Source organism: Physeter macrocephalus, chromosome 14 (assembly GCF_002837175.3).
Source record: "Physeter macrocephalus isolate SW-GA chromosome 14, ASM283717v5, whole genome shotgun sequence".
Taxonomy (NCBI): Eukaryota; Metazoa; Chordata; class Mammalia; order Artiodactyla; family Physeteridae; genus Physeter; species Physeter macrocephalus.
In genome coordinates this window covers 96166549-96182815 of record NC_041227.1, presented here as the reverse complement: position 1 = coordinate 96182815, position 16267 = coordinate 96166549, and the positions used below count along the sequence as shown (strand labels likewise).

The 16267-nt window shown below is 38.4% G+C and overlaps 1 protein-coding gene across 1 annotated transcript in view; it reads right to left on the bottom strand.

The window, feature by feature from the left end:
- Positions 1–16267, bottom strand: part of ATAD5 (ATPase family AAA domain containing 5) — a 43315-nt gene extending 27048 nt beyond the window's left edge. The window contains exons 1-7 of the mRNA XM_007106559.4: positions 15827–16267; positions 11671–13595; positions 10847–10955; positions 6586–6741; positions 4495–4618; positions 3873–3948; positions 537–721 (exon numbers count right to left, since the gene is read on the bottom strand). Coding sequence (XP_007106621.1) covers positions 537–721; positions 3873–3948; positions 4495–4618; positions 6586–6741; positions 10847–10955; positions 11671–13595; positions 15827–15892 — 2641 coding nt within the window. The 5' untranslated portion in view covers positions 15893–16267. The remainder of the gene's footprint in view (positions 1–536; positions 722–3872; positions 3949–4494; positions 4619–6585; positions 6742–10846; positions 10956–11670; positions 13596–15826) is intronic.

The following is a 16267-nucleotide window of genomic DNA, read 5'->3' as shown; positions in this document are numbered from 1 at the left end:
GCTTGCTCTCGTGCACGGTGCATGTGAGAAAAGAGCGAACTAGAGCAATGGAGCACTGCTCCCTGTTACCAATTCCAGGAGATAGTGCACAAGATACTTCTGTGGTACTAAGCAGCACAAGCTGTTCTGGAAAGGAGGCAAACAGATTTCCCTTGAACAGTGAACAGCAGACTGGACAAAGACAGGGCTGGAGCTCCTCTGAGAAATTCTTAGATAATCTGTTCACACACAGGCTATGATTTCAGAAGGGAACTGCCTTCCTTTTAGAACACAGCACCTGTCTGGACAGCATTCACTTAAGGGCCCACACATGTGCCTGCCCTCCCCCGGCATCAGGGGTAAGGGCTGAGGATGCCTTTGGCTTTCTTTCCCCACCCCCTTCCTCAGTCCAAGGCTGAAGAAGAGAGGATAAAACACTAAATTCCCACAAAAATCCCCATAAGAATTATACCTAAACCTTTGTCTCACCTTAAACCAACTTACATAGTTTCATATTACTACTAACATTTAAAAATGTTTCATAGTAATAAACTCACCATCATCTTTTTGCTGAACATGAACAACGCTCTGGAAACTGGTACTCACTGCATTGTACACATCTAACGCAGCAGCTTTCTTTGCAATTTGTCGTTTCAACAAATCTGGCAAACCACTCATTAGAAAGTCACGCCTTGCTTTAAACTGCACATCACAAGCCTGAGGCTTTTCAGCTGCATCTTGACTTTTAAGAAAATGATGTGAGAAAAGGAGAGCTAAGGTTATAAACACTTAAAAAAATAAACTAACTATACAATAAATACTTCTTAATTTTATTTGAAAAAATTTAATCAGCTACCTGAGATGTTAGCTGGCCAAATTCTGTTTCTGCTTATTGTAAAAACGAAAGTCTTTCAGTGTTAAAAAAAAAATTAAATAAAAATAAGTATATACAGAAAATAATGTCTTGAAGGACATCCACCAAAATGTCTTTGTCTTCCTTTTTCTTTTATTTATACATACATTTATATTATAATCAGAAAACAAAATCAGTGCCACATTTCTAAAAGTTAATACAAGAACTTCTAAGGTAATATTGTTTCCAATACAATAGCAAGAACCTTAAGGCCCTTATTATTGATGTCTCAGTTTCACCTGGCTTATCTTGTATTGCTAATCATAAGAATCTTGACTTTAGCGGGAAGGTGGTGAAAGGGTAAAGGAGGATGGGATGATGGAGTGGCGGAGGGGAGAGAGAGCGTGGTGCTGGTGTGTCAGGGCTTACACACCCTTCCTAGCCTGCCATATATAGAGCGAGGACTGTAATATTCTCTGCAAACTGAAATTTGGGTTGGTAATCAAGAAGAGGCTTCAAAAATTTCTATTCCTTTCCCATTTGAGAGAAATGAAGAAAAGATGAGATCTAAAGCCAGACTGAAGAGCTTAATCTCAGAAAAGAGGAGGTGTACCTTTTTGACTATTAATTGGAGGGAAGGACGAAAAGATGGGTGAAGTAGCTATATTAGTATGTGGCTATAGTGGAAGATAAACTTTAAGGAGGGGGTACAAGGTACTAATAAAAAATATACACACATATATTACATACACAGTTAGAAACAGTTTTGGATGTGTGTGTGTGTGTGTGTGTGTGTGTGTGTGTGTGTGTGTGTGTGTGTGTGTGTCTGTATTTCCTAGCTTTATCTGCTGAGAAAGCCTAGAAGCACTGATACCTCAGGAGCATTAGGTAAAATAAGCACCTCCACTAAAAGGAACCAGGGCTCCTTGCGGAAGAGGCTAATTACAGAGCTGGGGCAGGGCAAATAAAAGATGAGCCTGGAATATCTCTGTGTTCAAAAAAGTAAGAAATGCTCTATAAATGATGAGTATGTGTCAAAGGGGCATAGAAACCAAGCTGAAGGGCTTCCAATGGCCAAATCAGAAGCAATTTGAGCATTAAAATTATTAATGGATTAAAACCCAGAGAATAAAACAGGAATCCATGAGTAAATGGGTAAATACTGGAAACAACCCAAATGGCCACCAATAAAAGAATAAATTGTGGTAAATATATTCGTATAAGGAATACTATTCGGCAATAAAAAAGAATAGACTACTGATATTCTTTGACTGAAAGAAGCCAGAGACAAAAGTGTACCTCCTGTATGATTTCATTTCTATGAAATTCTAGAAAAGGCAAACTAATCGATACCAACAGAAAGCAGATCACAGGTTGCATGGCATTGGGAGTGGAAGGCAGGGATGAACTGCAAAGAGGCAAAAGGGAATTTTTGAGTGATGAAATGTTCTCTATTGTGGTGGCGATCACACAGATGTGTACATTTGTTAAACCTCAAACTGTTTACTTAATATGGGTGCATATGATTGTATGTACATTATACCTTATTATATACATTATACCTTGTACATTATACATTATACCTTGATCATAAGCTTGAATAAAGTTGATTTTAAAAAATAAATGTGTACTAAGCAAGAGCAGTTAGGCACAAAACTATATATATAAAGTTTACGTGAAGCTCTAAAACAGACAAGACTAACCCATGGCAACAGAAGTCAAACTAATTGATGGTAATAGAAATCAGAATAGTGGTAACCTTTTGTTGTGGTGGTGATGGTGGTGATACAGAAAAAGAGTAAGTAACCGTTAGGGAGTAAAAGAAAGATGTTATATCTTGATATAGTGTACTTATCAAAACTGTATGCTTAAGATTTGTGCATTTAACAATATGTAATTATTCCTCAATAAAACTGAAACAGGAAAAAAAAAATAACCTGAACTCATGTCCCTAAACCTGGTCTTCTTCCATCACGCCATCTACTGGCACAGACCAGAACTTAAGCGTCATCCTTCTACCTTCGTCTCTCCCACCCCCAGCCCCCGTGTCTAATTAATCATCAAGGGTTCTTAAATTTATCTCCTAAAATCTTTTCATACGTCATCTCCAGCACCTGAGTCCACACCTCCATCATCTCACCCCCAAACACTTGCATCCACTCTAATCCCTCCTCCATCCCATTCTCTGTACAAGAGCCAAATGAATCCAGCAGTCAAATTAAACTTTCAAAATCCAAATGTTTATGTCCACACTCTTGTTTAAAACCCTCTGATTGCTTCTCATTGCTCTTAGCATAGTGACATAATTCTTTCATACGGCCTAAGGGCCCTACCCACATGGGCTGGCAGCCACCTCTCCAGCGTAATCTCATTTCTCTCACCCGTGCTGTTTATGCTCAAGTCACACTGGCATTCCTTCAACCTCCTGTATTTACCATGCTCCTTCCAGCCACAGGGACTCTGTAGATGGTCCCTCTGGCTGGAACACTGCTCCTCCCCTTGATGAACTCCTGCTCATCCTTCAGTTCAGATGTCATTTCCTCAGAAAATCCTTTCCTGACCAGACCAAATCTACTCAACAAACTTTTAATAGACCTTTGTACCTCTCCTTCTTAGCACACTGCAATTTTTCATTTGTTGGCCCAATTAATGTTTAATCAGAGATTGCCTTTCCTCTAGGGTATAAGCCTCCTGAGGACAGGGAATGTGTCTTATTCCCCATAATATTCCTAGTACCAAAAACAGCACCTGCTACATAGTAGGTATTTAAATATTTACTGAACAAGTTCATAAATCAGCTTTTTGCTATTTTTGGTTTGCTTGTTTATTTTCCCACTGTTTTGTCTAGAGATGGACACAAAATGTTTGCAAAAGACCAAGAACTTCAAATTGCAGTTGTAGGACTGTCAATACTGTCATCTGTTAAAATGGATTTATCAAAGCTTCAAATGATAACTTAAATGCTTTCTCATCAAAGTAAATGAATGCAAAATACATTCCATGAAATAGTTTGACATTTTAAAGTTTGTATCAGACTGACCTGCTTTCATCAAAACCAAGGACAGCTGTTTTCTGAGTCTTTCTAGTAAGAAATAAAGGCGCGACTTTCGCTTTTCCTTAGAAAAATAAATGCTTAGGTTAGTATCAAGGTTCATCATCTCCACTTACCTCTAGCTACTTTTAAAACTCAAAAAAAATTTTTTTAATTAAAAAATTTTCTATAATGAGCGGATCTCTCAACCTGGCAAAATCAGTATCAGAATCTCTTTGGGAGCTTCTTTTTAAACTACAGATTCCCACAACCCACCTCTGGAGTTCTCAGTCAGTATGTCTAGGGAAGGACCTAAGGATTTAAAAATTTTTTAAATTTACCAGATGATTTTGATGATCAGTCAGCTTCGGGAACCACTAAGCTAACTGAGGCTAAATAGATACAAAGAAATGCAATCACTTAAAATACACTCAGTTACCTTTTGTAAAACTCTTCACTACATGATAACTTTACTCATTTACTCATTAAAATAGAAATATTTAATATAATTAAAAGGTTATAGTTTATAAGACAAGAGATTAAATCAAAATGAGATAAAATTAAAATTCAGAACAATATAATCCCCCCAAAACATTCTACTGTTCATCATCAAGTTATCAAATCTGATTACCAGGGACATTTTTAGGAGTCTTGTTAAGTTTTTTTCCTAACACATCATTCAGACACTGAAGTTTCTTCTGATTTTTCTCAGGATGCTTTAAAGGAGTAGGACTTGAACCTGTTATTACAGAGTCCTAAGACAGAATAAGAAAAAAAAATTTAATAACATACAATTAATGTTATTAAAATTTCAAAAGGACTACAGTGCTAGAAGACATGACAAGATAATCACATTAGCTACTCCATACATCTCCCTGTCAGAAACTAACATGGAAAACACAGGATATGAATGGCAATAGTCTGTGCTTATATCATACAAGTTCACGTGATCAAAGAGTGGATTTACTATGACCATGGGTTTTCTTTTTTAAAGAAGCAACTAACAGACTATATTGCAGATAAAAGAATCAATACAACCAAGCTATAAAAATTACGGCCATTCCCTTTCAGAACTATACATCCTAGATATGTATTAGATGAAGTCTGGTAAGTTCTCATGTGGTCAGCATACATCTATTGAGCATCTACTATGTGTTATACAATACAGCAGGCACTGGGAACACACAAAAAAATGAAACTCTAGAGTTGGTGTCAAGTTTACACCAGGGTTTAGGGGACAGAGGGAGAGCTAATCTATGAGTAAATTGTTTAACTAGTGAGCTTCCCTGGTGGCGCAGTGGTTAAGAATCTGCCTGCCAATGAAGGGGACACAGGTTCGAGCCCTAGTCCAGTAAGAGCCCACATGCCCACAGAGCAGCTAAGGCCGTGCGCCACAACTACTGAGCCTGTGCTCTAGAGCCCGCGAGCCACAACTGCTGAGCCCACATGCCACAACTACTGAAGCCCACATGCCTAGAGCCTGTGCTCCTCAACAAGAGAAGCCACCACAATGAGAAGCCCGCACATCGCAATGAAGAGTAGCCCCTGCTCGCCACAACTAAAGAAAGCCTGTGAGCAGCATCGAAGACCCAAAGCGGCCAAAAATAAATGAATAAATATATAAATTTATTTTAAAAAATAGTTTAACTAGTTATAATACAGTATAGTGAAAGTAATACTGACTAAATAAAAAAAAAAAACCCATGAAAGTAAATTAAAGTACATATAGGGCAGGAAACTATTTGTCTTGAAGGCATCAGCAAAGCTTTCAAGAGGAGGTAGTCGAGGGCGGGCGGCGGGGGGGGAAAAAAAAAAAAAAAGAGGAGGTAGTCGATTATTCACAGCATTTTTCATAGCCGAAAAGTGGAAACAACCCAAATGTCCATCAACTGATGAATGGGTAAATCAACTGTGGTATTTCCATATAATGGGGTGTTATTTGGTAATAAAGAGAAACAAAATACTGATTCTACAACATGGAAGAACCTTTAAAACATTATGCTAAATGACAGAAGCCAGATACAAAGGACACATATGGTAGGATACCATTTATATTAAATGTCCAGAACAGGCAAATCTATAAAGACAGAAAGTAGATTAGTGTTTGGCTAGGGCGGGGGTGGGGGGGATTGGAAGGTGACAGCTAAGGAGAATGAGGGCTCTTTTGGGGGTAATGAAATATTCTAAAACTGACTGCGGTGATGAATACACAACTCTGTGAATATACTAAAAGTGACTGAATTGCACACTTTAAATAAATCATGTTATTATATTTTTTTTAAAAAGAGAGAGAGATGGTGGCATAATTTAGCAGGATCTTAAACTCTGAGTAGGAATTCCTCAGGTAGAAGAGAGTACCTAATATACATTTTACGCTGAAACTACAAACTAAAAAAAGTAAAAATTGCAGCCTTTGGGGCAAAATGAATAATTTAGTATGACAGAGCAAAAAGAGTGTGTTTGAGGAAGGGGGGTTGTTTTGAGGAAAAGGAGGAGCTAGTTCAGCCTAAGAAGTATCCTAAATGACTTGATAAGGATTCAGAGTATATTCTGTAGGCCAAAGAGAGCCAAAGCCTTTGAAAAGAGAATGGAAAATGATATTTTTTCTACCACCTCAGGGCTTCCTACAATTCTACCTTATAATTTTATAACAGTTTCCTTCTCCCATTTCAAACAGAAGAACAGAACAGAATTTATATCAATAAATATTTGTAATACTTACTTCTGTTTCTGACCTTTCAGGGAGCGTCTGATGTCTGGACGAACGCCTTAAAGGTGTCACTGTTTCTTCAGTAGCTTTTGACCTACTAATGTGTAAAGCTTTTGCTTTTTCAATCAATTGTTTTGCTTTGGATACATTTTTTGAAGCACTGCTTACCTAAACACAAATGTGAAATAATAATTTAGGTTACTGGCAAATATTTTATATTTAATAATAGAAAAAAATAGAAAAGGCAAACCTTTAAAGACAGTAAAAAGATCAGTAGTTGCCAAGGGAAAAGGAAGGGACGAATAGGCAGAGCACAGAGGATTTTTAAGGCAGTGAAAGTACTCTGTATGGTACTATAATGGTGGATACATGTCATTCTACATTTGTCTAAACCCACAGAATGTACAATACCAAGAGTGAACCTTAATTTAAACTACAGACACTGGGTGATAATGATGTGTCAATGTAAGTTCATCCATTATAACAAATGTACTACTTTGATATTGATTATGGGGAGGCTATGCATGTGTGACAGCACCGGGTATATGGGAAATCTATACCTTTTGCTCAATTTTGCTGTGAACCTAAAACTGCTCTAAAAAATGAAGTCCACTAAGTACATATATAATAGAAAAATATAATCACAGATCACACTAAATAAAAGACCAAAAAAATGGTTATTCAAATCTTACCAAGGAAATGAAATTAAAATGTGTCTAATTATACTTGGTTTGCCTTTATTTCTTGCTTGAAATCTATTCAGATAAATATAATTACATTTGTGAAAAATACCCAAAAAGATATCCATACTAAATGTCTGTATATAAAAAATTTTTTAAAAATAGATGTCTGGGGACTCCCCCGGTGGTCCAGTGGTTAAGACTCTGCGCTTCCAATGCAGGGGGCATGGGTTCAATCCCTAGTCAGGGAAGTTCCACGTGCTGCGTGGTGCAGCCAAAACAAACAAACAAATAGATGTCTGTACAGATTAGAATTATTGGTTATTTCCCCATTATCTTCATGGCATCTATTCTTTGATTTTAGTCACTTTTAGGCTGAATCCTTTGGAGAGAGGTTGAAAAGGTAGTAGGTATGGAAAAGAACACTGATAAGAATAAAGTCTGGCCTTCAGGCCTGGCTCTGCCACTGATGTACTAAGCGATCTTGTGCATTTAAATATTATCTTCCAGATAATGTTTTTTCCATATTCTGAGTTCTACAGGTTTTTACATTTGGATTAAAAACACATAGCAAGCAAGATGCAAAATAGTTCACATTATATGATCCCTTTTAAAAATGACATATAAATATTTAAGGATAGGAAAAAGTCTGGACAGATGAACTTGTAACTATTAAAAGTGGGATCCCCCTGGGGATCTCCCTGGTGGCACAGTGCTTAAGAATCCGCCTGCTAATGTAGGGGACACGGGTTCAATCCCTGCTCCGGGAAGATCCCACATGCCGCGTGCGAGCAACTAAGCCTATACGCCACAACTACTGAGCCTGCACTCTAGAGCCTGCGTGCCACAATTACTGAAGCCAGAACACCTAGAGCCCGTGCTCCGCAACAAGAGAAGCCATCGCAATGAGAAGCCAGCACACTGCAATGAAGAATAGACCCCGCTCGCCACAACTAGAGAAAGCCCACGCACAGCAACGAAGACCCAAGGCAGTCAAATAAATAAATAAATAAAATTAAATCCAAATAAACAAATAATATAAGCAGCATTTAAAAGTTCAGTAGAATCTTTCTAAAAAGTAAGAGAGATAGCAATTAAGAAAAAAAAAGTGGGTTTCCCCTAAACAGTAGGAGAGAGAAAATTTTAAAAGTTTTCACTTTGGGGCTTCCCTGGTGGCGCAGTGGTTGGGAGTCCGCCTGCCGGTGCAGGGGATGAGGGTTCGTGCCCCGGTCCGGGAGGATCCCACGTGCCGGCTTCCCTGGTGGCGCAGTGGTTGAGAGTCCGCCTGCCGATGCAGGGGACGCGGGTTCGTGCCCCGGTCCGGGAGGATCCCACGTGCCGCGGAGAGGCTGGGCCTGCGCGTCCGGAGACTGTGCTCCGCAGCGGGAGAGGCCAAGAGCGGTGAGAGGCCCGCGTACCGAAAGTTTTCACTTTTAAATTTATATACTACCGTGTCTTTTAAACAAATGTTTGCTGTTTTTAAAAACTTAAAAAAAATTTTTTTTTGGACTGCGCCTTGTGACATGCAGGATCTTAGTTCCCACACCAGGGATCGAACCTGTGTCCCCTGCAGTGGAAGCGCAGAGTCCTAACCACTGGACCCCCAGGGAATTCCCAAAACTTTTAAAATGTTTTTTAAAAACATTAAAAAGAATAGGCACGGAAAAAAAATTTTTAATTAAAAATAAAATATAAAAAAATAATAGATATGGATATTCAGAACATACATAAGGAGGTTAGGAATGTTAAGGATCTGCTTTATAGTAGTAGAGTGACAGATTTTTGTTGTTCTGCTAGCAAAATTTTTTCTTCCTTTTTCATAAATTTATTTGATTGATTGAGTTTTGGCTGGGTTGGATCTTTGTTGCGGTGCGCAGGCTTCGGGGGCTTCTCATTGTGGTGGCTTGTCTTGTTGCACAGCACAGGCTTTAGGTGTGTGGGCTCAGTAGTTGTGGTGCGTGGGCTCAGTAGTTGTGGCTTGCGGGCTCTAGAGCACAGGCTCTGTAGTTGTGGCGCACGGGCTTAGTTGCTCCGCTGCATGTGGGATCTTCCCGGACCAGGGATCAAACCTGTGTCCCCTGCATTGGCAGGTGGATTCTTAACCACTGCGCCACCAGGGAAGTCCCTAGCAAAATTTTTGACAGGCTGATGAACCTTAGGATAAGTTAGTATTCAAAATAATCCAGCTAAATTTAAATTAACGACTCAATCATTGAAACAGTTAAGAAAGACATGTTTTAGTGAATGTGTGAAAAAAAAATCCACATGCATTTTGGCATGTAGTTCTGCTATTTCCTGAAATCTGTTTTTTTTTCCTAATAGTTATTTTTCTGATAAAAGTTTTTAAAAGTTCATGTTTATAGAAAAACAAAAAACAGAAAAATGAAGAAAATCAAAATCAACCATAATCCTATCATCTCAAAAACCAGTCATTTCCAACACCCTCCTTTCTGACCTAGCTACCTGTCCTCCCAGCTCACACTTGGTTACTCCTGACTCAAACAGGAACTTCCGTCCTGATAGCTCTCTACTTTCTCCTTATTTATCAGCCCCTGGTACTCCTTTTCCCTGTCCCCAGCTTAAATTCCATCATATATCATGTCAACTCTCAAAAATATTTTCACCTCCTTTGGCACCACTGTCCTTCAAAATAGGGTTAAATATTTACTTTATGAGATTAATGATAAGAGTACCAAGCATAGTACCTAGAGTGAGATAAGAAGCCCCCCCCACCCGCCCCGCAATGCGGGGCGGGTGTGGGGGAAGAGAGTTGTTAAATAAAAACAAAAGAGATACCAACTTTCTGTGGCAGTGGCTTTCACCCAAGGATTATATCAGAACCACCCTGGTGGCTTTTTCAACACACACACACACACACACACACACACACACACACACACACACACACACACACACACACGTACCTACTCACCCAGGAGAGAATCCAATTCTCTCATCATAAGGGATAAGCAGTTTACTTTACAAAAGCAGCTAAACTATTCTTACACATACAACCTCTCCCTTTAGGATAGTGGTTTTCAACTGGGGGTGATTTTTCCCTCCAGGGGATATTTAGCAATGACTGGAGATATTTTGGTTGTCATAGCTAGGGTAGTTGGGGTGCTATTGGCATCTCACAGGTAGAGGCCAGGATTACTGCTAAACATCCTATAACGTACAAGACAGTTCCCCACAACAAAGCATTATCCAGCGCACAATGTCAACAGTACCAGGGTTGAGAGACCCTACTTGTTAGCCTCTAATCTACAGAAATAAACCAAAAATTCAATCATGCTTATTTCCATAAGCAGCCTTAGGGAAAAAGAATGGAATATAACTGTCACTAAGAAAACTTTTTCTAAGTAAACGATACTGTCTTTATCAATTGTTTTCATCTCACAATAAGATATGTTGATCTCTTAATAAACTAACTAGAGGAATGAAATAACAGCAAAAAATAATATAGGGCTATAGTTAACATAACCAATCTATGAAATATGTGAATCTTCTTTTGGCATATCACTTCCAATAGTAATAGTTATTGTTTTACAAAACAGAATACCACTTACAGGACACCCTAATATTTCAATTACCTTTCTAGTCTGAGACTCAAAATCTTCATCAGCTGCTTCAGATTTCTTAGACCTTTTCTTAAATTTTTTCTTAGATTTTTTGGGAGTACTAATTCTGGTGAATTTCATCCTGGAAAAAACCCAAAAAGATATTCACAAACATTTATATGATTATAATGTGTAAGAATTTCAATTAAATACAGAAAGGAACCAACTAGGGCTCTAATTTCTGGACAGTTCTGAAACAGAAAACGAAAAAAGACACCCCCCATTAGTTTCAAACTACTGATTCAAAAGTAAGCCAAATTCAATGTTAAATTCTTAGAAAACATAAAGTTTCATTTTATAAATCATAAGCTTTCTCGAAAATTAGCCCCTAAGATTAGCCAGAGCCAACATGCAAGTATATGTTGAGCTGGCCAAAAAGTTCATTCGGGTTTCCCGTAGCATCTTATGGAAAAACCTGAGCAAACTTTCTGGCCAACCCAATACCTCACAGTATATGGCTCAGCATACCTAAAAAAGTTCTATGATTTATTTTTAACCTTATGTTTGTTAAATGCACAGAATTCATATTTGGAGGATATTTCTCCAGGAATTAACAACTATGATAAATAAGGGTTTAAAACTCATCTAAAATACATCTAGAATTCTTCTGAAATCATGCCTGACTTTAAATTAAATACAGAAAATAAGCAACATTTTTGAAACCCTGTTTTCTTTTTCTTATAAATCAGCTGTGTTCTAGAAAAAAAAAAACAATTCTTCAGTGCTTGACATATTTTCCTTCACATCTAATAATACATGCAGAATATTTAGAACTTGAGAACAAAACAAAACTTTACCTAATAGGACTCTCTGAATCAGAGGATACTGTTATTAATTCCGCTGTATATAAGCTATGCTTCCCTGATAAGTTCGCTGCTTTTGGAGTGGAAGCTTTTACTGGACTATCGTCTTGTGCATCTTCAGAATCAGTACCTCTAATGATTACTATAGCAGGTGTGCTGCTACTTCTTACAGACCTTCTGCTTGGTTTCGGTGTAGAAACATATACCAAGCTGTCTTCAGTCTCAGCTTTAGAGTGTATAACCTTATCCTTAACTGGTATGCCGGTTTTTCTTGAAGACTTATTGTTACACGGAGAGGAAATTTTTAGAGGGTCATCATCTGCTGCACCTTCACAAACAAGGTTTTTGCTGTTAAGTAATGTGCTGTTTTCGAAAACTTCTGTTTTCTTTTGTCTTAAACTCATTTTAAGCCTGTTTTGATTTTGTTTCTCTTTAAAGGAAAAAGTTGATTCTTTCTCTTGAGTATTTCTCTCTCTATTTTCACCTGGAATAGCACCAGTATCTAAGATTTTTTTATTCTTTTTCTTCAGCTTTTTACTTTTCTCCTTAGGAAAACCTCCTTTATCAGCATGTGGCTGTGAATTGCCATTATTTGAAACCATTTGGATATTAGGATTTTCCATGATTTTTTTAGAATTATTGTCTCTGCCTTCCTCATTTAGAGATTTTTCATTGAGCTCTTTCTGCTTATCAGAAGACTTTTTGACTCCATTTTTAAGTGCATCTGATGTTGGCTGCCTAAATGCTTTCATAAACTGCTGTCTTTCTTCTAGAGTGCATTTTGGTTTCACAGCTTCAGAACTTCCAGCTTCCAACACTGCCAATTCTAGTTCTTCCTCATGTATAACGACGTTAGATTTTCTTTTTTGAATCGTCTGTTCATTCTCAGGATCAGACAGACTATTTTCCATTTCTACCTGCTTTTGTTTCAAGAAAATTGAGGGTATTTTCCCTGTCTTTTTTGGGGGGATGGGGTGAACTTGTGCAAGAACAGTGACTCTCTTAAAGCGGACCTGTTGGGAAATTTCATAGGTTTCTGGGTCAGTCACACAACCACTTTTGACTGTATCGTCAACAGTTTCAGAAGGAATACAAATAGACACCGTAGAGTCTGGTGCCTGTTCCACTTTACTTTCGTTGTGACTTTTTAAAAATTCCTCATATGAGACAGTTATTGTACTATCATTTAACTGGGCTCTTTTAGTTATATTATCTCTAGATTCTGCATCATTTGCAGTATTTTCAATTTCGTTAGTTAGGGAAGGCATTATCTGTTTACTATCATTACCATGTCTTTTAAGGAGATTTAGCTCCTCTGCTAAGGGTAAACTTTCAGATAGATCTATTACCTCTCTGTGCTTCCTTTTCCTCAATTTTCTGCGATCATTTTTTGAGGGCCCTTGTTTAGGACTTACTTTCTTAGAGCTTTTTTTGGAGGTCATAGTGCTTGATTGTTTTTTGGTATCTTGAATACTTTCTGCAAGTACCTCGACATGTTTCTTATAGAGTAAAGCAGAAGTACTACTTTCCACAAAATTGTTACTTAAACTGGAGTCTTCCTTGCTATCATCACTGTTAATTTCAATTGCAGATTCATTTTCAGTTTTAATATGACTTAGTTGATGAGATAAATTAAGTCTCTTTCCTCTTTTCTTATTCTCTGTATTTGAGGACATTTCCAAAGGTGTTTTACAGTCTTTGTCACTGTCAGCAGGCAATGGTATGGATGACTTTATCTTGTACTTTTTTGCTGTCTGAGTTTTCTCATTTGTGGGTAAAGTCTTTCTAAAATAATCCAGAATATTACTGGATTTTGGTGGAGAGAAAACCCTGTCTCCAGTCTTCCCCATTGGTGATAAATATTTGGTGATTGTTTTGCAAGAAGTTCTGTCATCGTCTTTCCTTCGCTTCTTGCTTGCCTATCAATTTAAAAGAAGAAAAAAAGCACTTATTTCAAGCAACATAAATTTTAAACATGGATCTATTATTTTATGTAATGCGATAAAAAAAGGAAGGCTCCCTTAGTTGATAAACATTACATATTAGGAAGAAAAAGAGCCTTAATGTTAAACCTACATTCAAATCTCAATGTCACATCAAGTTATACAATTATAATTTGTGTACTTTACTATATATATTATACGTCAATAAAAAGTTTCAAGGCCTCCTATGCTTGTGTACAAATGTGTTAATTACCGTTGGCCTCTGTTTACTCTATAACCTTTGAATAGTACCACCCACCCCACAGAATTTGTAATTAACATATTACATACAAACATGTGAAGTCTGATGCATGCTAGGAACTCTATATTATTTCCATTCCCTTTGTACTGTTTTAGTTAAAAATAAACAAATTATTCTAACTATTTCCAAGAAACAGGTACATGGTGAACAAGCCTAGGATCCCAAAATTTACTAATTAAGTAAAAATTATAGTGGACATTTACTACAAATAAAACAAGATTTTTCAGTGTTTTAGTATGCTATTAAGAGTTACCGCCTGACTCTTATACTATTTAGTACCCTTAAAAAAAAGCTCCATCAACTTTATTTTTAACTTCCCTCGGTTCATTTGTTAGAAAAAACTTGCCAGAACAACAAGAAAACCTTTTTGTTTTTTTTGAAGATAAGTAACAAAGGAATTATACGTCTAGAAAATTTAAATGGATTATAAGGCTATCATGATTAAAAGCATAGCACTGATGCATGAATGGGCAGGCAACTTAATAGAACCGATCAGAAAACCAGAAAGAGACATAAGTGTGTACTTAAGAATTTGGTATATGATAATAGTAGCACTCAAGTTAGTGGGCAACGAAGTAGTTAATAAATAGTACTGGGACAAATTTTAACCCTCCGGATAAATATGAGACAAAATAAATGACAGACAGGTTAAATGAAATGATAAATGTACTAGAAGAAAATGCTAATGAGTTGTTAGTATTATTATTATCGTGAGCTGGTATCAGAGGCACAATACCATAGGCTCTGGAGTCAGGCAGATCTAAGTTCAAGTGCTGGCTCTGACATCTACTAGTGTGGGACCTTAAGCAAATTACTGTTAATTTTCTAACTTACTTTTTCTAACCTAACTTACTTTTAATTACTTCTTAACCTTCTCTCATCTGCAGAATACAGATAATAACACCTCATCACAGGGTTAATATTAAGTAAAATAATGTGTATAAGGTCCTTACCCTTACAATACTAAACAGTAAGTATCATTACTGTGAAATAGCCCTCTAAGCAGGGCACCAAAAGCAGAAAATGTAATGAAAAGACTGGAAAACTGAGCAAACAAAAAGCAAGAACTGTGTAATTCAAGTATCAAAAGTCCTTCTTCACACCTGAGACAAGCAGAGAAACTGCCTTTTCAGCAAAGAAATATCAGCATAACATCTATTAGCAAGCAGACAAAAGTACTCAATTCTAAAAAGTAAGAAAGAGACCCAGCGAAATAAGTGAATATACATCTTGGCTCACTTCGAAGACATCTGTTTGCATACTTCAGTTAGAATGCGAGCTTGAAATGAAAAGGTGTAAAAATATAGCAACCGTCCACTTTTAGATGCTACTCCACTACTTCATGGCATTAGAATCTCTTAACAACAACTGCTTAGTACATTTCACTGAAACTTGATGAACACAGGAGAATAACAGTATGCCAAGCTGGGACTTCTAACTGCAGTATCTTAAGCCCTAGAACAATGAGATAGTGATTTTTAAATGAAGTACCTCTTGTGATTCCTGTAGTGACAATCTAAGCGGTATTCCTAGAGAAGGTGATGGGGTGGACAGGTAGAACTTAAAGATTCTTTTCAACACTAAAGTTCTATGATTCCTTACCATGAATCCCAGACTTGACCCTGGGATCCTCCATAACATTTCACAAGTCCAAAACATCAAGTTCCAGAAACATTTCAGGATCTGGGAACTAGTCCTTTACTAGGCATCTTAAGGTCCCCCCAAACATCTCACAATCCCAATGTTTCTAGGGACCTATCACGTCTTTAAGAAACGACACACCCCAGCAATTGTTCCACACAATGTCAGACTCTGAGGCCTCACCAGGCCCCTCCTTTCCCCTCATAGATCCTAAGTCGGGATCACCTTGCACCCACACCCAACATTCGGAGATATTAAAGCTCACCTCATTCCCGTAGTCTTTCACCGGAGGGGGAGCAGCTGCCGCCGCCATGGCCAAGACCCCCACCATGCTCCCTGCTTCCCGGAATCCCGGTTCCTAGGACCTTCCGCGGCCCGGCCCGGCCTGTCGGGAGGCCATGGAGGCGGCCGGCTCCAGCAGGAGCGAGGAGCTGGGCCGCGGGGTCCGCCTCGGACTCCCCCGCGCCCACTGCCCGGGGTGGTCGCAGAGGCTGGGCCCAGCTCAACCAAGTAGAACGCGGGAAGAGGCGGTGAGAAAGCGCGGGTAGCGAAGACCCTCGGGAGCGGTCGGTGAGCGCGGGGTGCCCCTGAGGCCGGCACTCCAGTTCTGAGTGATCGGGACTGGGGCTTCCGCGGGGAAAGCAGGTCGAACACAGAACCTACCCGCGGGCTTCGGAGGGAGTTCTTGTCAATTGGGTTTTCGCGC